This window comes from Ammodytes marinus (assembly GCF_949987685.1).
Source record: "Ammodytes marinus genome assembly, chromosome: 15".
Lineage (NCBI taxonomy): Eukaryota > Metazoa > Chordata > Actinopteri > Uranoscopiformes > Ammodytidae > Ammodytes > Ammodytes marinus.
In genome coordinates, this window is record NC_137219.1 from 17,333,415 (window position 1) to 17,356,704 (window position 23,290).

Sequence of the window (23,290 nt, forward strand, 5' to 3'; positions counted from 1 at the left end):
ACGCCGGTCAAGCACATCCCAAACATGCTCAATGGGTGACATGTCCGGTGAGTATGCTGGCCATGCAAGAACTGGGACATTTTCAGCTTCCAAGAATTGTGTACAGATCCTTGCAACATGGGGCCGTGCATTATCTTGCTGAAACGTGAGGTGATGTTCATGGATGTATGGCACAACAATGGGCCTCAGGATCTCGTCACGGTATCTCTGTGCATTCAAAATGCCATCAATAAAATGCACCTGTGTTCTTCGTCCATAACAGATGCCTGCCCATACCATAACCCCACCACCACCATGGGCCACTCGATCCACAACATTGACATCAGCAAAGCGCTAACCCACACAACGCCACACACGCTGTCTGCCATCTGCCCTGATCAATGTAAACCGAGATTCATCCGTGAAGAGAACACCTCTCCAACGTGTCAGACGCCATCGAATGTGAGCATTTGCCCACTCAAGTCTGTTACGGCGACGAGCTGGAGTCAGGTCAAGACCCCGATGAGGACGACGAGCATGCAGTTGAGCTTCCCTGAGACGGTTTCTGACAGTTTGTGCAGACATTGTTTGGTTATGCAAACCAATTGTTTCAGCAGCTGTCTCAGTGGCTGGTCTCAGACGATCTTGGAGGTGAACCTGCTGGATGTGGAGGTCTTGGGCTGGTGTGGTTACACGTGGTCTGCGGTTGTGAGGCCGGTTGGATGTACTGCCATATTCTCTGAAACGCCTTTGGAGACGGCTTATGGTGGAGAAATGAACATTCAATGCACGAGCAACAGATCTGGTTGACATTCCTGCTGTCAGCATGCCAATTGCACGCTCCCTCAATGCTTGTGACATCTGTGGCATTTTGCTGTGAGACAAAACTGGACATTTCAGAGTGGCCTTTTATTGTGGACAGTCTAAGGCACACCTGTGCACTAATCATGATGTCAGATCAGCATCTTGATGTGGCACACCTGTGAGGTGGGATGGATTATCTCAGCAAAGCAGAAGTGCTCACTATCACACATTTAGACAGATTTGTGAACAATGTTTGAGAGAAATTGTAATATTGTGTATCTGGAATGAATTTTAGATCTTTAAGTCCATCTCATGAAAAATGGGAGCAAAAACAAAAGTGTTGCGTTTATATTTTTGTTGAGTGTATGAACAACTGTTTGGAATTCAACATGCACTTCATACACAGATCCTTAGACAAAAAAGAAAACGGTGGCACACTGCTCTGAATAAGCTCATGGTGGAGTAAGAGACAGCAGGGATAACAGGCTAAACACTTAAGGATAAGAGCAATGATGGTGATTTTCATGCCATTAAAAAAGGTAGAGCCTGGATCCAATTATTGCTCAGCCCTCTTTGAGCACTCTCTCCATCCTGAGAGTAGGAGATATTGTGTGTAGCAAGATCATTTTGAAATCATTTACACGTAAGCTCGTAGCAATTCTATCACAGTAGTAGCATGTGTGTGTGTGTTAACGGGGGGACTGTATAGGGACTGAGAGGCTTGTGTGGGTGTTTGACATTTTCTAAAGGAGAGCCGGGGAGTTGTGTTCTATTCAGTTGGTCTCTGTGTTGTGATCGATGCCTACAGCGTGCTCTCCTCTCTCCTCCATACTCCCTGTGTTCCTCTGCCCTCTCAGCAGACTCACTGAGGGAGACAACAAATGAGGGGAGTGTGTGAGCAATTTGAAGCACAAATCCGCTACAACAGGAGGAGCAGTCCCATTGTTCAGGAATGCATAGTGCAGTGACAGTAGCTATGACGTTTTAATATGTTTACAGGTTGAGACTTTATTTTTAAACTAGTTTAGAGAGTACTCGACTGCACCGTTGCCCCTGCAACCAATAGCAAAGGCATTTGTCATCTCTTGACTGTTAATTACTTACAGTAAGATAAAAAGCTCAATGTCCGAGTTTAAAAATGCCCCATGTCACATAAGAGACTCTGTAATACTTATATATACACACTGTATATATATTTATTTAAGAGTTCCAAAAAGTATTTTTTTTTCAATATTTTTTGGGGGGGAAAATTACATTACAGATCATCGACATGCACTACACTTGCTCACAGATGCCTGCAGATAAGTGAGCAGTGGTGTCAAAGTAGCTTTTCTGCTTAACAAAGCCATTGTACGCTGCCACCCTGGCAGCTAAAGCTTAGCCTTACTGTCAGGGTCTAGTAGGAGATCACTTAAGAGTGAAAGGCCATGTCCCAGAGCATGAAGTTAGAAAATAAATTCAGGTAGACTGGAATAAATATATTCACACACAAACGCTTTCCCCACTCACACCCTCATCTACAAAGGTAAATATAGGTTCAATGTCAGCCAAACTGTACAAGGCGCTGCCTGGTGAGGTATAAAGGGAAACTAATTGCTATCCTGCTGCTAATGTGCGGGGGAGAAAAGTGGGGCTTTTACCTTCACAGATGGAAAGGTGTACAAAGCATACACAATGACGACTGAACCTGCATGCCAAAATGTAGCACTGAACCCACAGAGAAAGCAGCCAATTCTGTTCAGTCAAGCAGCGAGTTCAAGGTCACGCCAAAGGCACACACCGTCTTACTAGAGAGAAAATCGTTTCAAACAACGTAAAAGTGTGAGTATCATACAATAAAAGTACGATCCAGGACCCGTTTCAAATAATAGACATATGTTGTCGGATTAACGGTATAAAAAAAAGTTTGATTAGCGCTTTCTTAATACAAAAACAGTGGTCTAAGCTCGATCATAACCAGATATAGCAGCAGTATAGAGTATTTAATGCTGGTGTTTAAAGTGGGTTTTAAACACCACCTCAATGGAAAATTCTTGAAAACTACAGTGGAAAGTTGATGGTGAGTTGTCTTTGTTTGTATCAGCTGTGCATTTCAGTTTTGTTATGGCTCCAATTATTCTCTTAGATTTTAATTTAATAAACAAGATTGAACAACAAAGTGCAAGAGTAGAACAACACCTAATCAAAAACATCAGCATTTCCAATTCAGACATGGTTTCAATGTTTTATTTTTATTCATTTATTTTTACCTTTTGAAATGATTGATAAATGACCACAACAGGCTGTATGTTTTTAAGTGACCGGGTGACAAGCAAACAGTGTTCTTTCAGAGACAGCTCTGGTGGTGCTGTATGATTGATCAACTGCTTTTTCCAATCCATCTTGTATCCAATTTAATATACAGTCAATGCTCCCCAACAAACACCTCATTTCATTTTGCATGTGTGAGAAATCTCCATCCACTGTTGCTTTGTGTGTTCCTAAACCTATAAACCAGGGAGGGCCTCCAAAATAATAGTAGTAGTTATCGTACTAGGAAGTAGGAAAACCTTTACACCGCTTTCTGTTGATGTCACTCCAATTTTTCAAAACAATGTCCAAGTAACAATTAGCTGATATGCTAAATCAAGGCTATTCACAGGTTTACCCACTAAATAAGCAGCTTTACCTGGTGAGTATTTAGTCTCACATTAGAGCCCGACACTATTGCCTAGAGAAAAAAAACTGTTCCACAATAGGTTACATCGCTTCACTGACGAGGCTTTTGTTTGTGGATCATTATCAATAGTGCTTTGAGTAAAAATAACATCATCATTTAGCCTACCAGAGGGATGCAGAGGAATTTCCTGTCTTCTCAAGGAGCAGCATGGCACATTAAAGAACTGAATGGGGCAGGCTTTTCTATTTAGCCTAAGATGTCAAGACTTCTAGCTATACTGCTGAGGATTTTGTAAAATACAAAGCGGGTTGGATGTCATTTAAATAGATGTACCAGTGTGTGGGGCTTCTGGTTTGGTTGCTGTGCCAACCTGTTTTTAATTTAGGTTTTCTGCTGAGAATATTTTTTGATGATATGTGGCCACAAAACAAAACAGCTGCATTAGCATGGGTCGTCGATGTGTGCGAAAAAACACTGCTTTTCATTTACGGATCTATCCCTGGATTATATTCTATGCGAAATGAAAATGCTCAACATCTCTGAAATGTCTCGGGCTAAATGTCCTATGCGTCAGACTTTGTCACTCTGGGCTGAACTGACAAAGACCTTGGCGCAGATCATGGAGGATCAGTATAACATTCTGCTTTGAGTGAAGGATGACAAGTGAAGGCATGGTCAGGCGTCGGATTGAGGTTAGAATATGGCTGCAGAGTGCAGAGAAGCACAACACAGCTGATGCTTCACTTTGGACTTCTGACTTGATAACAAGGCTGGATGACATCCACAGACAGTGAAGCAAGGAAAGGAGGGCAAAGAAAAAAAACAAAAAACTTGCAAAAACTTGTAGAAAATGATTACTTAAGGTATTATTGATCACATTGAAATGTCTTTACTATAACCTCATCTGATACATGTACACAAGCAGACCAAGTAAGCTTACCTGCCTTTATATCTTATTGAACTTTATTATGATGAAGACTAAGTGATCGATTGCTGAAAAAAAGTTTGTCTTTCACTATCTCTTCCTCCATTCCTGTCCCCTGCAGTGGTATATCATTTACAGACTAGAATGTATTTTTCTGTGTCTTTTTCATGTCCATGGCACTTTAAGCCTGTGGCCAACAATGAAGGAAGCTATTTTGCCTAAAGCACTTTAAACAGTGTAAAATAACTGTTTACAGCAAAGCGCACTTGACCAAAATGACAAATGGCAGATTGTAAAGGGGTTTGTGGAAAAAAACCTGTGACTATGTTACATAACCATAACACTGTCCTGGATGTTGGGTGTTTTGCAAGCAGCTGCTAAATAAAGGAAAAAAAATCTCTTCAGAGAGGGAATCAAAAGATACAGCTTCCAACTGGCGAACAAGAATAGAACAAACAGGCATTCAGACCTTTTTTTTATTGCCCGTGGGAAATTAATTACTTGCATCTTAATATCATTCTGTTCGTTTGATAGACATCTATACTCCTCTCTGGTTTGCTTACAAGGACTTTTTCTCTCCATCTATGCGTCACGTTCAAGTCTGTTAAGCTCTTCCTCCCTTGCGGACATAACGGCCCTTTCTGTCAGTCGTAATGAGAGAGGATAGAGTGAGGTCCACGTACAGGCTATCCACAAACATAGGAGTTGAGATGTCAAGTGGTTTGGTAATAGAGCCTCTTTTCCGCTGGCTGCAAAGCTTTCTACTTATTATTCAGCCACTAATAATGAAGTCAAACATGAAGTGACTTAGGGCAGTTGGCTACCCTTGAGAGGGAGTGGATAGAGGAAGCAGGTCGGCATGAATTACAACCTGACTGTGATTGAAAACAAAGTATTTATTCATTCAATCTTGTTCAGCAACAAGACAAACATCTCAACACTGTGTCTAACAGACATACAATATGTTGCTCTGGCAGGGGCAAAGGGGGGCTTTAACATGAGTTAAACAGACATAGGGTATCTCTGGACCATATCTTAGAGTCACTGGTGCATTTCAGCTAATGTGTTTTCCTTTTTTTTAATTTCTAGAGTTGGAGGCCAAAAGGTAGTGAAATCCAATAAAGCCCAGTGAACTGCATCATCTAAGATGATTAATTCAAACAGGTGCCAGCTTTTTCAGGATGTTTAGTGGCATCAAACAAAGAGTGGTCAACTATTAAGGGATACAATAGCCAAGACGGAAATAAATAGCCACCTGACCTCTCAGATCTTTTGATTTTAAAAAGGCACTGATCATAATCAAAAGAGCCGTGGTGTATTGATGGTGCAGTGCAGTCCCCCATTTGCCTCCAGCCAAAGCCAAGTCAATGCTACAAGCAGACTTACAAGGTGTTAAAAGCCAACAAGTATGTTTGCAGTGTTTTATCGCTACTGGGAGGGGAAGCTGTATCTAATGTGATTAAGCTAGCTTTCTGGTGATGGGGAGTCTGTTTGAGTTTGGCATCCGCGTTAAGCTTCTGGCAAGGACAGTGACAAGAAAAAGTGTTTGGTGACAAAGCATATTGTAAGAAATATGTTGAATTGCTTTGCTCCGGAAATATCAAGAAGAAAAACAAACAATTGTTGCGCAAAAGTTTAATTTCTTGCAGCGGTTAAATCTATTTACTTTGTGGCAGATGTGAAAGTAAACCATTTCATTCCACAAAATGTAAGCACACGCTATCTTTGTCAGGTTCAGAGCTTCTAGTCAGATATAGCAACTTTGCGAACATACACATAGATACAAGAAAAAAATTATGTTCTTCAAAGCACGGTAGACCCCCGTCTTGAACGCCACCCACCCACATCGACAGCTCCTGCAGTCATGAAAAGCCTTAATGTCATTGCATCTTCGAAGGATGTGCACATCTTTCCTCCAGCAGCAGCACAACACTCTCTTACCCTTCCCAAAATCCTTTTCTTACTGCTGGCCTGGAGTGTGGCTGGCAGCTTTGGAAGAAAAAAACAACAACATTCTGGCTGCCCTGACATTCACTAGCTAGCTTGGCCCATATTAGGTGGAAGGATGGAAGCAGGCAGCTCTGAACCATCTCTCACTCTGATTAATGCTTCACAGAGCCCGTTTGGATTTGGCATGTGGTTGTGGCTGAACTGATGCCAGTCCGTCTAGTCCTGACATATTGGGCGGGCAGGCAGACACGCACAGACATCAAACGCGGCACACTTAAGAGAAATCAACGCTTTTTTTCCCATTTGAAGATGACAACAGGCAGTGCAACATTTTTCTAGCCCACACACACACACACACACTCTCTTTCACCCAACACCTAATAGGTGTATTTCTGCTGCATTAGGAGTACACTGTAGAGGGATGAGACACTGAGACTGAAGATGACATGTCTCATAGGCTTCTTATAAATATCTCTCCCTGTGCAAACATGCCTCGTTTGATTTGTTGGAGGCAGATTATGCTTCAGTTCGCTCTCTCTTAACTCCTTTTCACACTGAAGTCCAAAGCACTGGGCAGACAACAGGGATATCTGCTCACAATGATGAGAGTAGGAGCCTAGCTATCAGCTTTCCCTCCTTGAGGACAGGTAGCATGGAAGACCTTGATGTCTCATATTGTACAGACAGTAGGCCCTCCATTGTTAAGTCAACAGATCAATGAGAGTGTTGTCCAATTGTTGTAGCAATTTGATTCAAAACATCATCATCTATTTATGAGGCTGCTAGGGCCCGAGTATTCAAAGAGTTTTGGTTTTAATGAAGGCAGCAAAATGCATTTTTTAAATCACAATATTTTTCAAGTGGGCAAACAAATATGAGACGGAGTGACACAGAAAGAGACTGTTGGTTGTTGTCACAGCTTGGGATGGGGTTGAATGATCAGGCTAAGACTTAACAGATGTGCTCATGTTGTCTTGCATGTCAAGTTACCACGCCACGGCTAGAACCAAACAGCACAGGTTTGGATAAAGTAACCAAAGAAAGTGTTCGAATACAGACAGAGCAATTTGTGGTGTAAATAGAGACACAACAATTCAAAAACGGACAGAAAGAAAGTGAACAAGAAGAGAAAAACAAATACGCAACTAAATGAATAAAATTCATTTTAACAAAGCCTTTCCCTGGCTGTGAAGGGCTAACATTCCTAGATGGAGGACACAAACCACCTGAACAACCCATTTGAGTGTGCACTGCGCTTGTGTGCGTATAAAAATGCTCATGCTATTACAAGCCAGGTTCTTTCAAATGAAAGATAATGGGACCCATAATGGCACTTACACTAAAGCGGGCTATTAGGCTTCCACTGCCAGCCAAGGGATTGGATGTGGATGTTTCAGGGGACGACTATAGAGACCTAAGGGCAATGCAACAACAAGCTATTCTACAATTCAAATGAGCTTAACCTAATACAACTACATCATCATTTTATTGGAAGTTAATATGATGGTGAACACAGACCAAATGGTTTGATAACAAATAGGACGGACGACACAATTACAAAACTAAGAACCACATAGCGGGGAAAAAAATTTAAATAAATGTAATTTAGGGAAAGAGCTCATCCCTTGTGTCATTCCACACACCTGTGCACACACACATTTGGCTTTTGGTAAAAAAAAAAAAGATATATATTCCAGGATGTTATGGTGGTAGAGAGGGGAGGGCAGTGCTGTATTTGGGTCAACGTTGTTCATATTTTCAAGATTTAATTGGTTTATTCTCTGGAAACAAAAAGGCTTGACAATATGATATGAAATGTTTTTTTTCACAGATTCCTTCTGCACCCTGCTTCAGGCTCTTTGTACTTTTTACCTTCCTTCCAAAAAGCTTTTAAGTCTCCCTAATGAGATTAATTAAGCCAGTCCAGAGTTTGTTTAACGAGGCCTCGGTGGCCTGAAGCACAGAAAAGGACCATTGCTGGGAAATAGAAGCTTCACTTAACAAATAGAAAAAAAAGGAGCATAAGTTTAAAGAGGGGTTTACAGACAGAGGGTAAAAGTGGTGATAATCCATTTAACCACAGGGCAGCGGGACAGAGACCGGTGTTTCAGTCCTGCAACTTACTGTCTGGTAGCTGAACTGACACCGGTATGAATTCCAGTCCAAAGAACCATTGACTACATCCTACGTATTCTGAAAGATGACTACAGCCCGATCAATCTTTACGCAAATGCTGTGCCGCGTCTACATAGTGTTATTGTGCAATTTCTGAACAGGTAAAAAAAAATAAAGAAATCTCACTGCTTTCATAATGTCTCTCTACCTCTCTGTTTCTGGCTCATGGGCAAGCTTTCATCGGTGCTGTGACGCAGGTAGTAATTCAGTTAGACCAAATCAAGTGGTTTTCTAATGCACAGAACAGCTTTACCTTTCATATCAAATTACATTCAGTAGTTATCCAGATGAAATGTAGGACTCAGGTAATGCATCAGATGGGGGCTCTTGGAGAAGTTGAGGTGCCTTTAAAGTCAGTGGAAGCTTGATCCCCATTTCACTGGCTGACTGCACAAAACGCCAGATAATCTGGCTTTGTATAGGAGGTTATAAAAGGCTTCCCTGGATCAGTAGCATGCGGACTCAGGGACTATTACACTATCTAAGGCAGAGGTAAACATTGGCTTAGAGAGGGAGGAAGAGCCTAGAGGGTTGTTAACTACAATAACTAGTTGGTATAAGGATCAACGGGTGGTGCATACAAATGCAGAGGCAAAGAAATGAAACCTCAATAATGTGTTTTCAGGCCATTTACCATAGAAAATTGTTTTGTTACAGTCTTACCTATTTGCCTCTCCAGGTCAGCTGCTTCGTCTGCGGTGGCCCTGGGCAGCACCCCTGGGTCGCTGAAGCTGGTTCTCAGGAGGGTCCCCAAAACAAAGAGAAACAGCACACCTCCTATGACTGGGATCACTGGGGTCAACTGCAGCGCCAGGAATGGACAACTGGTGGAACAGGAAAACATGGAGGGGGGGAGAGAGAAAGAGAGAGAGAGAGGAGAAATAAGCTACTAGCAAAGAAGGAACACAGGTTTTTCTGTAAATAATAAAAACCTTTCTCTAATATCAGCTGAGGGGTCAGGTGTATGTGTGCTTGAATACAACCTTACAGTGTAAACATGTGTACACAACACAGAGCTGGTGTTAAAGCACTTAACAGAACTCGACTGCCTGTAGAGACAAGACAAGCTTAGGAAGTGGTAACACCTGTGACAATAGTTGTTTAATGGCCAGTAAGTGGATCTAACCCTTTAACAAAAGACACAAGCGCACACATAAGGGTCAATCCACTCAGTGGTTGTAATCTCTTCTAATGAGACAATTTAGAATAATCCCATTAAACGTCCGACTGTGCAGATGGTTATTACAGTAATCACATTTAGTCCCGCAGGGACTAATAGCCTCTGGTCTATTGGATTGGATTCACAGTCAGCAAAGAGGTGCCAATCCAGAGAAAGAAAAGTGAATGAACATGTGCTGACCATATGTTTTGACGGATGCTGTTATAACGGAATAACATATGTTTTGACGGAATGCTAAATAATCCCACATGTTGAGTCAGGGTTCACAATAATACCAGTGACTGCACAAAGGCTCTTGTTCATCTAATTATCTGTTTAAATAAAGTACCAATGCAGGTTGTGTTAATCACACCTTAAGCGTTGATTCATTTCTAATATCAATTAATTTTGACGAGAAAGTTTTATTAACCCTTGTGTTACCTTTTACTGCACCTTTGTTACCCTAGAGGACAAAAACGTCCTCTCCCTATACACTGCCATAAAAACATTATAGCTACAGTAATATTTTTTTCTACTTATTTTTTTACAAACCTTTTATCCCACTTGACCTCTTTACATACATATCAAATATTCATTAATTTGTCATTGCTTTTAACCCTTTACATGCAAGCTTATGTGATGACGTGAGCCATTTTTATTTAAAAAAAACACAATAATTAAAAGAATTCTCATATAATAGATGAAAAGTGGATTTTTTGAGTGGGATAATTAGACTCTAGGATATGTTAATGATTTGCAATAAAACTGCTTTTGATACATTTTTAGTATTTGTGCAGTCACAGATGCAAATAAATACTCCCTCTCATGACCCTAGAGGACAAAAACGTCCCCTCCCTATAAACTGCCCTAAAAACATTATAGGCTACAGTAATATTTTTTTCTACTTTTTTTTTAAAACTTTTTATCCCACTTGACCTCTTTACATATACACTACCGTTCAAAAGTTTAGGGTCACATTGAAATGTCCTTATTTTTTAAGGAAAAGCACTGTACTTTTCAATGAAGATAACTTTAAACTAGTCTTAACTTTAAAGAAATACACTCTACATTAATAATGTGGTAAATGACTATTCTAGCTGCAAATGTCTGGTTTTTGGTGCAATATCTACATAGGTGTATAGAGGCCCATTTCCTGCAACTATCACTCCAGTGTTCTAATGGTACAATGTGTTTGCTCATTGGCTCAGAAGGCTAATTGATGATTAGAAAACCCTTGTGCAATCATGTTCACACATCTGAAAACAGTTTAGCTCCTTACAGAAGCTACAAAACTGACCTTCCTTTGAGCAGATTGAGTTTCTGGAGCATCACATTTGTGGGGTCAATTAAACGCTCAAAATGGCCAGAAAAAGAGAACTTTCATCTGAAACTCGACAGTCTATTCTTGTTCTTAGAAATGAAGGCTATTCCATGCGAGAAATTGCTAAGAAATTGAAGATTTCCTACAACGGTGTGTACTACTCCCTTCAGAGGACAGCACAAACAGGCTCTAACCAGAGTAGAAAAAGAAGTGGGAGGCCGCGTTGCACAACTAAACAAGAAGATAAGTACATTAGAGTCTCTAGTTTGAGAAACAGACGCCTCACAGGTCCCCAACTGGCATCTTCATTAAATAGTACCCGCAAAACACCAGTGTCAACATCTACAGTGAAGAGGCGGCTGCGGGATTCTGGGCTTCAGGGCAGAGTGGCAAAGAAAAAGCCATATCTGAGACTGGCCAATAAAAGAAAAAGATTAAGATGGGCAAAAGAACACAGACATTGGACAGAGGAAGACTGGAAAAAAGTGTTGTGGACGGATGAATCCAAGTTTGAGGTGTTTGGATCACAAAGAAGAACGTTTGTGAGACGCAGAACAAATGAAAAGATGCTGGAAGAATGCCTGACGCCATCTGTTAAGCATGGCGGAGGTAATGTGATGGTCTGGGGTTGCTTTGGTGCTGGTAAGGTGGGAGATTTGTACAGGGTAAAAGGGATTCTGAATAAGGAAGGCTATCACTCCATTTTGCAACGCCATGCCATACCCAGTGGACAGCGCGTGATTGGAGCCAATTTCATCCTACAACAGGACAATGACCCTAAACACACCTCCAAATTGTGCAAGAACTATTTAGAGCAGAAGCAGGCAGCTGGTATTCTATCGGTAATGGAGTGGCCAGCGCAGTCACCAGATCTGAACCCCATTGAGCTGTTGTGGGAGCAGCTTGACCGTATGGTACGCAAGAAGTGCCCATCCAACCAATCCAACTTGTGGGAGCTGCTTCTGGAAGCGTGGGGTGCAATTTCTCCAGATTACCTCAACAAATTAACAGCTAGAATGCCAAAGGTCTGCAATGCTGTAATTGCTGCAAATGGAGGATTCTTTGACGAAAGCAAAGTTTGATGTAAAAAAAATCTTATTTCAAATACAAATCATTATTTCTAACCTTGTCAATGTCTTGACTCTATTTTCTATTCATTTCACAACATATGGTAGTGAATAAGTGTGACTTTTCATGGAAAACACAAAATTGTTTGGGTGACCCCAAACTTTTGAACGGTAGTGTATATCAAATATTCATTCATTGTCAGTTGCTTTTGACCCTTTTAATTCCAGTTTCTTTGATGATGTCAACAAAGTACTGTGAACCTGCAGCCACCTGAAAACCCACAAATTGCACCTTATAGCTGCACACATATGCATGGGCACAAAGACACACACACACACATACACACACACAGTAATTTCACAACACACACACACAACCCTAAGGTATCCATATAGATCCACACTTTCCATTAATTTGTCATATTTCTTATGTTTAGGCCTGCAACTCTAAAGAATTACGAAAAAGTACAAAAATGGTTTTAGGGAGCATATTTGATCCTCAGAAAAAACAGGAGGAAATAAATGATTGAGCTAAATAGGGCTAAAAAAAAGCAATTTTGGTGTCTTAAGTTTTGGATTATTGCCTAATATCATCAAATTCACATGTTTGTCATCATGGCTATGGTTTGAAAAAACTAATCCTTTTTACAGGATTTAATGCTTTCAAATTGGGGCATTTTTTCAATACAAGTTTGAGTTTGTAAAGTTTGGCTGTGTGTACACAAACACACACACTATATTTTCTCAATACACACATATGCACCACACACTAGCATCACAACCAACATACTCACACCATTTAGATTGATTTTTTTTTCTTCTATTGCACTGTGGGGGGCAGGACCGACAACCTGGAAAATTGCTTGTAATTCAACCCTATACCAAATATAGGGAAATGGCTCAAAATGGTGATGGCGTTGAAAATTATAAATGTTGATGCTTTGTGTCTAGGATGAAAGCATAAAATAATTGAAAAAAAAAAATATATATTTTATGCTGTAATGACAGCAGGATCAAATTGGTAAAAAAGGCCATTTTGAATGGGAGACAATAGGGGACAAAAACGTCCTTAGGGAGCTGAGAGGGCATAAAAAGTGTACAGCCTTTATTATAGATGGTACAAAGTTGCTGAGTAGAAATTCACAAAATATTAAAATTAAAATAAAAATCCCTGGCCAAAATGTATTCAATCAACATAAGCACAGCCAAAGAGCGTAAAAAAGTGTGAAAGGACAAAAACGTCCCCAAGAGCACCTAAGGGTTAAAATAGATTTTAGAGCAAATCTAATTTAAAAAAGCAATATTTTATATTGGACCAACCCCCAATCAATTGAAAGCTTTCAGTGCATGTACAGGTGATTGGTTATTCTATGCACTGCATTATTGACACTTAGGAGAAAAGCACCATCGACCATACATGAATCAACTATAATGGTGCAGAGGAGCAGCTAGTTCTGAGGAGAGGCATTACTGCCATGCACTAAGTGCATGAGACTGCAATCTGTTACCGACTGTAATTTCAAAACCAATGCAGAGACAATGACTGAGCAGAGATCATAATCAAACTGATTTCTTAAAGTGACAGACAGATGGCTACGCTGTTGAACCAAATTGTGTTTCCACTGCATTTTTGCAGCAGGTGGAACAAAAAAAATTCTACATAATTGACAGAAATGTCAAACCCGTGAACATGAAGCCCTTCTTAACATTATCACGTCAGCAAGAGTTTTTTTTCTAACATGAATGATAGGGATTATATAATGTCCATCATTCAGCAGCATATTACACCATCTCAGCAGCCTTCAGATGGTGGCACCTTGGGAGGCCAGTTGCATCCGCTGATCTATGCCAACAACAGTTACTCTGATAAAGCAAGCCAAACTATATTTAGGCTTGCCATGTTGGGGGGAGGTGAATATGGATGTGGAGCATTTACCAAGAGTTGCTGATCTGTGCAAATGTGGGCTCTCCAGCATCATCTGCACACGCTGCCTGCTTCACCTGAACTGCTGGAGATGAATGCCTTTCAGCAGGCGGAACAGGTCAGCCAACAAATGTAGCCTAAGCAAAGAAAACTATCAAAAGCGTGCAAGTTTATAATGCTTTAAAACACAAGTGTTTGGGCTAATGCCATATTTGGATGTGCCTTGTCTGTTAACTGAATGGACACTGGCCAGTCCTTCACATCTGGAGTGAGACTGAACTAAGCAAAGAAAAAAACACTGGGTTGTCTGGGACATCAGTAGGGAGGCTGCTGCAGGCACAAACATTGTCCAGTTAAAAACTAGCCTGGAGCTCCCAAGGTCAATGTACTAAAACACTGGCTGTGTGAATGTACAAGATATAATGCACACAACTTATGTCTGGCGCTAGCTAACAGGGCATCCATTTTACAGCCCACGGCACTTTGTAGTTGGTCCCCCAGACTCAAGTCTTCCGAACGTGGCCAGGTGGAGACAAATCATCCAGCACTGAACCTTAGATTGTAATCTCATACAGGGCATATTCCCAACCCATCCGAGGCAGTGCTGAAGATCATCTTTCTGTTTATAATCCTTCTAATCTGGCAGTCATTGTTTGAATGAAAAACAGCTCTGTTGGTCCTGCTTATCTAAAATAATTTGACTGTAAACATTGTCTGTACCAGTTGCATGTATCTGCTGGGCTGCTGTTTGTCTCCGAATTCAAATTCAAGTGCAAACCACTCAGCAGACATGATTATACAGCCAAGTGTTGTGTACTTCAAAAACATCATGAAACTCTATTTATCTCTAGACAATACAAACTTGCATCACATCACACATTTATCAATTCATGTGTTTTTCAGGCTTCGAGTATTCGTTGGTTTTTCCGAGCGAATATTCGGATATTCGTTCCAGAAAAACACACCATCAAACCAACATTAATAATGCCAATGTACTCACTGAAACCGAGTGTGTGAGTTTGTTGATGCTTTAATAACTTTCGAACGGTAGTAAAGTCGGAGTTCCTTACTTTTTCCCCGTGGAGGCAACAGCTGTTTTTCCGTTCCAAATCAGCTGTCCTCTGCACCATTGTAACCGTACAGGAGCTTATCAATTCATCCAGGAACGTGCATCTTTTCGGCGATTTATAAATCCATACAAAGATCCAATATTGATAGTCTTTTGTGTCCATATTATATCCATTATTGACCGCCTATTACCATGATGCAAGCAAGTCACGGTTGATGATGGCTGAATGTAAACAAACAGCTGAGCTAAGCTAACGTTAGCATTACGCCAAGCATAAGCATTACATTTCCTTCCGAAATCGCGCTAATGTTGTGGTAGCCTATAGAGTTATTAGGAACACAATCTATTCTTCCTCCATCTCTCTCTCCCTCCTGAGCTTGGTGCCGCTTTTAGTTTGCCTCACTCTTGTAACATCACGTAGCCTACTACAGCTGATATCACCGGTTGCGCAAAGGGCAGCGGCCAACTAGGTCAAAGTTCAAATAATTCGATAATATATTTTAAATGAACGTCTAATTTGTATTTTACAATTGTTTTATAACTTGTGTATCCAAATATTATTTGCTGACAAAATATACTGCAGTTTGAGCTACCTTTGCAAAATAAATTTAAATAAATGTTTTTTAAAAAAATTAAAAAAATAAAAAAAAATATCCCGAATACTGAATTGAGCTCAGAATATTAACAAATAATTAATAATAATTTAACAAACGAATACTCGGATATTCGAATAATTCGGGCCAGCCCTAGTCAAGTGTAGCATGTACCACTGCGATATATTTGTTGAGAAGAGCTGGTAAAAAATCAAAGTGACCTAGCAAATGCCCTCTTCTGGCCCTCCTGCCAAAGAAAGAACAACATGTCATGTATGTTTTCAACTGCCAGAGAGGAAACAAACAACAAAAGAATGCCAGCAGATTTCTGGGAATTTTGGCCATTCAGAGCCAAGTGAGGACAATTCATTGAGAAAAGAGGTGATTATACCAGTCATGCAGGGAGAGAGAGAGAGTTCAGTTCTTTTTTCCTATCTAGAGGGCTTAGTGCATGAACAATTTAACATCATCACCACCACACATTAAACTGTGGGCTATTATTAAAACACCGATATTCACATGAACACCAGAAGGATTCTACCTTTCCTTAAAAAATAAAAAAGATAACTGAATTTTTTGGCCTTTCCTCTGTTAAAAACAAACAAAACAGGTCTGAAACAATCAACGTCTATAGCATATGCATGTTTTCAATCGCAATAAAGAATTACTTTTCCTTTTGTTTCATTTATTAATTCAATTATAAAGAGCAGACAGCTGAACAGCCAGATTCATTTGATAAATTCATCAAGTGATGGTAAAATAACACAACAAAACTTGGCTCTCACTATATAGTCACACCAAAAAAAAAATGCTGTCTGTTAAGAAAAAGACATGCCCTTCTAACAACCGCTGAACACACGTCTAGTAGATTGACGCTATAGTATTCACGAGCAGTGGAAGGGTAAAGTCTGCATCTGCCCCAGGAAAGCAGAAAATGTCAGAGTCTGATGTTATCCCACATCTTTTCATCTACCCCTGTCTGTCCTCTATTTTGTCTGATTGGTCACATCAAATAGAGAATTCACCAATAAAGATCCTAATGGGAAATCACTACAGATGTAAAAAAAAAAAAAAAAAAGCATGGCAGACTTTTTTGCGAGGGCGCTACATCTGTAACAATTAACCAGAAGCCAAGATTTGATCGGTTATGAGGTAATCAATGAGAAAGACAAGCTCCATCACTGAAATGTGGAATATTCACAAATTGTCATTTGGAGCTACATATTCACTAAATCGTTTGAAACGCACTGCATTTTCTCTCAAGTCTGTAGGCAAATACAATATTGCAGATTTGTGCCATCATCTTCCATGAAAACAATAAGACATCTCAAACATGTCCATGTGGCAAGTGGTGATAGAGAGATGGCTGAGAGAACAGGAGAAAACTGCTGCCTCTTGTCCTCAAAAGCGGTGTTTCAATGTGTCGGACATCAGGAGCATAATGAAAAGGCAGTCATGTGTGATGGGAAGTGACATGTCGGTAGAAACGGACAGAGATTCAACACAGACATTTAGAGAGTGAGGATAGCTGCCTCTCCCAATGGAAATAGATCAATAGAGATAGAGCGACAAGCTGCGGGTAGGTAACATCTTGCCTGTATTCAGGGTTTAAGATTCCATTGACGACAATGTCACCTGAAATCCATTTATATCCGTCACTGACAATTTTCGCGACCCTCTTTTAATGATAGCGAAGGCAGATAACAATAAGGAACTGGACATTTTCAAAGCAACATCTTCATTCCCCTTTTTAGCTTGATACCAAATCATATACTGTATATTTAACTGGGGACTTTAGGGTCTTTGTTGCCATGGAGACAGCAAGTAGCCAATGTCAGACAGACATGGTACATTTCGAAAGGGAATGTGGTTACCGTGGAAACAGCCATGTGAGTGAGTTCGAAGCCTTCGAGGAAGGAAAAAACAAACAAACAAAAGGCATTCAAAAAGACGTAGACAGCACGATGACATTTATTACAATCCTTGTAAATGTCTCAACAAACCATTTGTTTTATGAGGATAAATAATAAAGATTGAATTTTTGTTCCAGAAAAAAATCACCAAGACTGACACGGTCACAGGGTGAACTGCTGCTGACCACAGAACAAATCTGACTTGACTACTCTGGTTGGGGATGCCTTTATATGTTATGTTTTTTTTAAATGTTGTCTCTTGGTATGGTTTTCCAGTTCTTAGTTTGGATTAAAAATACTCTAAATAATACAAATGAATTAAGCCAAAGCAAGCTAATAGGACAAACTAGTCAACCCTGCATATCTTAGAAAAAGTATTTATTTTCGTTCCAGCTTATTTAGCACTGAAAGGAAAGAAGCCAGGAACAACAACTCTCTCTGAGTCTAATATAAACAATGGATTGCGGACAAGGGCTTATACGAATAAAGAAGCAGAACTGAAATGTTGGCTATTATTCAGACAAACAAACCGTACCCGAGGCTTCCAATATACAGATTGCAACATAGAGCTATTTTAGGCAGCTAGATATACAATTTTTTACCGTGATGGGATCGTGTAAAAATAATGTTAACGTACCATTCTGAATAGAGAATATCAATCTTTCATTGATTCTCCAAATCACTGAAATCCCTGGAGGCTAACACATGAAGCCTTGTCGGTCAATCGAAGCAATCAAAGCTGACACTTGCCTACTATAGCTGCTTTAAAACAGAGATAGGCCGGTGTCTGATTACAATGTGACATCTTGTACTGATAAAAAGTCACCACAAAATGTATTGGCTATTTATAAAACTGTAACAGCATGATTTTTAAAGTCTGTGAATTATTGACTGTTGATGGCAGTGGAATAAAACTATGATTGCTCATACCTATCTAATGCATCTGCAGGAGATATTAGTGCATTGTTCACGGCGTGAACGTCTACAAAAATGTCTTCGGTTACACGGCTTAAACGGTTATGATTTACCAAACGGCCACACGTCTACACCCCTAGTGCATTGTCACTGTGGAGCAAAGAGTAACATAACGCACAATGATTAATGACTTTAATCATAGGATAGTCACACACTTTCAGAAAGCAATAAGCAGTAGCATGACACAGTTCATTGGCATAAGGAAAAGCTAATGTTTGGCTTTTATTTAAAAAGGAGTAATGCTGAGTCCACAGATTTTGGTGTGCTGAAGTCATATTACGTTCAAAAAAATATTTTCCCCGTTCAGATAAAAGGGAAACTGCATCTAAGCCCTATCTAAATGGCATTTGCAGCACCTGCCTGTTGGTACAGGTCATCTTGCCTTTATCAATTCAGCCTTAGAGGAACACATGTACACTCATGTTCCCTTTTTAGAAACGTTGGTTTTTCCTTTTAATGTGCCTCCTCCACTTTTGAGTCTGCTGGGATCCTCGAGTTCCTTTTGGTGAGGGAGGAAGTCAAATGTGGGGTCTCCGAGGCTATCCTCAGTTTCTAAGTAATGACGTAGAGTGCTGAAATCTGTGTCAGCCATTACTACGCCTCAGCAGTTTCTGCCTGAAATGTGAGAGTCAGCTGTGGATGAATAATGCTATAAGGATTATAGAGTCTCAGTACATGATAACTTCACACACTGGGCACTCTATTAATCATTGCAGCAGCTATGTTGCTGATATAAGGGAAGGTGTTAGGACTCTTGTTTGTCTTAAAGCTGTCTCGCTCACATGAACAAGAGTTTATGTTCCATGTCGTCATAGTGTCAAATTTTCTATTAAAACAAGTAGGTCATTATTTCCTTTGTGTAATTTTAAGTTTGATGTGGCTAAGATTTGATCACTTAATGATACATTTTGAAAATAGCACCATTTAAGCTTCACTCAAGTTAGTCTATGCACAAAAAAAACAAACAAACAGTTAAAACCTTTAGTAAACCAAAAGGTCAATGATCACAAAGATAGTTTAGAGATGATCATTTAGAGGTTGGACACCTCTCAGCCAAACCCAATCCAAACATTGAGCCTATATCTGAATAGGAAGCATTGTAATTATTGTCAAGAAGACAATTTTTTACAAATAAGATATATTTCATGAGAACTTTGCTATCAAATATCATCCTTACTGTCACATTCTGGTATTGCAGTTCAGCAAATGTCGTACTGGGACATGTTGATTATTTCCACAGAATACCAAAGGTTAATCTGTCCACATCAATAGGGTCTTCTGAGGTTTCTCTTTCTCTCATTTGCCTCCCAAAGGGTGCACTAATCTCAACAATAATCCAAACCAGATTACCGTTATCACATTTCCCACTAAATCCTTTTATGATGCCGACCAGTTTTTTCTAAACTCAGCTGGGAGTGAAGCTCATCTCTGCTTGATGTAACCATGCGAAGCGAGCCTTGCCTCACTCGAGTCGGCACTGCTCACTAGCTGTCATTCCACTGTCACCTGAGATAAACTGCACCCTGGTTTACTTTCTTCTTAAACCATGCGGCTTTGATGGCTATCAATATCTTCTGATGTGCAAAACAGTCAAACATAGGATCGTCCATCCCCCAACACTCAGCATCTGGCCCTCCCGATTCTCAGAGATATAGTTTACCCAGATATATCACTCAACTGTGATGCTGTACCAAAACACGATTAGATTGCATTCGAAATGTGCTTAATGTTCTGTTAAAACTGCATTTTGAGAACTTGGCTTTGTGGCCCTCTCATTCTAAAGTCTCATTACTCATCTTGGCTCCCTGGATACAAGGCTTTGTCAGCTTTGCCTTTTATTACATTTTGATTACAGGCTTGCACCTCCTCTTAGCTTTATGCCAGGTCAATTTGCAATGAAACAACCGAACATGACACGCTTTTGCAAATGGTGACATTTCTTCCTATACTGCGTGACTTGTGGATACATGATTTCCTACTACCTACCAGGCAGATGCCAGAAGGTGCACAGCCCAGCCTCAGAGGACTACATCGGCCATGTATGTATTATACATTCAAGAGCCCCTCTAAATCCGTTAGAAATTGATAAACTTCCAAAAAGGGTGCCATGCACTAAATTACCCATGACAAAGGGAGGAGATAAGCGGGCACAGGAAAGCTGTGTTACAAACAGAGGGTGATGTGTGGATTGAAGGCTTGGAGCTAGTCAGGGAGAGGAATCACACTACAACAAGCAGACAACTGGATGTGATTCCTGGTTTAAATAAAGCTATGTGACAGATCTTCATTTTGATTGCATAATAAAACGGACAGCAGCGATAAAGTCTCCAACAGAATGATCAACAAGGATTTAAAGCCACATCCAAAACATATGCACTTTTAAAATAATCTGTCTATTCATATTATTCGTCAAATGTGACTTTTCCATTGTTTTTGTTTATCCAATTGAGAATTAAATATTTTTTTTTACTTTAATATCAATTGTGTGAAACTTCAATCCTCCATTCAATTAATGTACAGCATCACTAAATCAGGAATTGTCACACTACTCTTAATTCCTATTTGACAAAGTGCCCTGAGAGGAATGCTTTTGCTTGTCTTGGGAAACCACGTCTACCATGGGTGTGACTGTTTAAACGATGTGGACAAAGACTCTTGTGCAATGGTTTGCATTATGACATTCCAAAAGCTGACTTACTATTTTGCCCCAGCATGCAGCAAACTAATTTACCATTCTTCTGGAGTACGGTGCAAAGCTTACGTACAAAAAAAAAGAAAGTTACTGATTTCAGTGCAGACAAAAGCAGGCATGTTTGCAGAGTGGTCCTGAGAGAGGTATTGTATTCTCTGAGTGAAGCAGAAATACAATGCCTGGGGTATTCAAAAATAGGACTTTCTTTCAAAAGGGTTTTCTTTCTATGCACAAGCAGGGATGACCACAGAACACTTCGAAGGAACTTGACCTCGGTCCATTTGTCTATTTAATAGGTCAATTTATTTAACCTGGGGATAAACAAGATTCTATCGGCTTTAAGTGGTGTTGTGCCATTACAAAATTTGACCAGGTTTCTTGTCAACAGCCCACCAAAGCATATGAGCTATCAGGACTGTCGCTGCTGTTGAAATACAAGTGTCTCCATTGTCTCTCAACAAAGATTGATCACTCCATCATAAACAGCTGAACTTTGATCTGATCTGAAATGCAAACCTTAGGAGGTTTATAAAAAGGGGCAGCTATACAGGCACATATTTAGGTTAAGTTTACAAGACAATGATGGGCTCCCTAAAAACTTGAACGTTTTACCTTTACGATTTAAAAATAAATAATGCATTTTAAGTATGCATGCCAGGCCAGTAGTTGGCAGTGAACGTTTGTGTTGTTGTATTGAAACCTTGAACCTGTCTGACTTGTTTAAGTTCAAAACATCTGTAGCAGGAATACTAGGGGCTATCCTCCTGACTGATTTGATTTCAAATCAATCTCTCTGACAGACAATAATGGAGTTAAGAAACCTTCCATTAACCGAGTTTTGTAACAAACTGCAGCAATATTTAAAAGCTGGTAGCAATAAGGAAAATGTGTGATTGTTTAAAAGGACTTAATATGAAGAGTAAACATTACAATTGTTTTAGAGCAGAATGTTTTATTTTGTTTGGTAAATGTGATCATTCTTGTTTAATCTTTGCAGAGTGTCACAAGAATTCTGAATAACACTCACAGGCAGTGTACTGCTCCCAACAAGCAACATAAATTAAATGGTTGCCAGGTTTACTGAAGGACATACATTGGATGAAACTAAACCTCCATGGCACTTAAATAAATGCCTAAGCCACTGTCACACTGAAACAACTGGCTGTAGCCTAAATACGCCCTTATCAAGGTGATGTGCTGCCCTGACAACAGCTTTAGCAGTTTTGTAATCGAACAATACGAACATTTGCCATCATTCTAATGACTGAATAATGTTCTACGCAAAGTCTTCACTGTAAAAAATATTTTGCAGTCCAGCTTTTAAAGAAGAAAGATAAAGAGCTGCAGGCATTGGGCCCAGTAAATGAAAAACAACAAAGTCCAGTAGTAGGTTAGCAGACCAAAACCAGGTTAAAACAAGGCAGGGTGCACTTCAGGTAACCAGTGAATAAATGAAATATGATCCAGGTTATGCTTGAATCACAGAGCCATGAATTAATGGGCTTTGCAGGAAGAAGAACACTGTACAGTTGTTGTATTGTGCTGTAAATCCAAACAAATGAATGAGCGGACTGGGTTCATTCAGGGATAAAGTCAGCATAGACTCACATTTGAGAGGTTGTTTGACTTCTTTAAAAAAAGATACAAAATAGGTCACTGATTTTCTGTTTCTGGATTAATCAACCAAACGCCTTATTAAGGGACGGCTGTGGCTCAGATGTTAATGGTCGTCCACTAATCACTGGGTTGGTGGCTTGATCCCAGATCCTCCTGTCCACATATCAAAGTGTCCTCGGGCGAGACATTGAACTCCAAATTGCTCCCGATGGTCAGGCCAGCGGCTAGCCTGCTGCCATCAGAGTGTGATTGATTGAGTGTGTGTGTGTGTGTGTGTGTGTGTGTGTGTGTGTGTGTGTTAGAATGACTTTGTAATTGTAGAGGGCTTTGCTTTTAAGCACTATATTAATGCAGACATTTCATTTCAACACTGCAGAAGTTCCTCTAATAATCAACACCTTCAGCACACATGTAGCCACTTAACTGCTTACTAGTGCTTAGTGTCACAGCCAGTCAGGATGAGTAGTG

The 23,290-nt window shown here is 40.1% G+C and overlaps 1 protein-coding gene across 3 annotated transcripts in view; it reads right to left on the bottom strand.

The window, feature by feature from the left end:
• Window positions 1–23,290, bottom strand: part of zdhhc14 (zDHHC palmitoyltransferase 14) — a 46,109-nt gene that overhangs the window by 18,921 nt on the left and 3,898 nt on the right. For all 3 annotated transcript variants that reach the window (XM_080042679.1, XM_080042678.1, XM_080042680.1), the window contains exon 3: window positions 9,156–9,316. In XM_080042679.1, coding sequence (XP_079898805.1) covers window positions 9,156–9,316 — 161 coding nt within the window. The remainder of the gene's footprint in view (window positions 1–9,155; window positions 9,317–23,290) is intronic.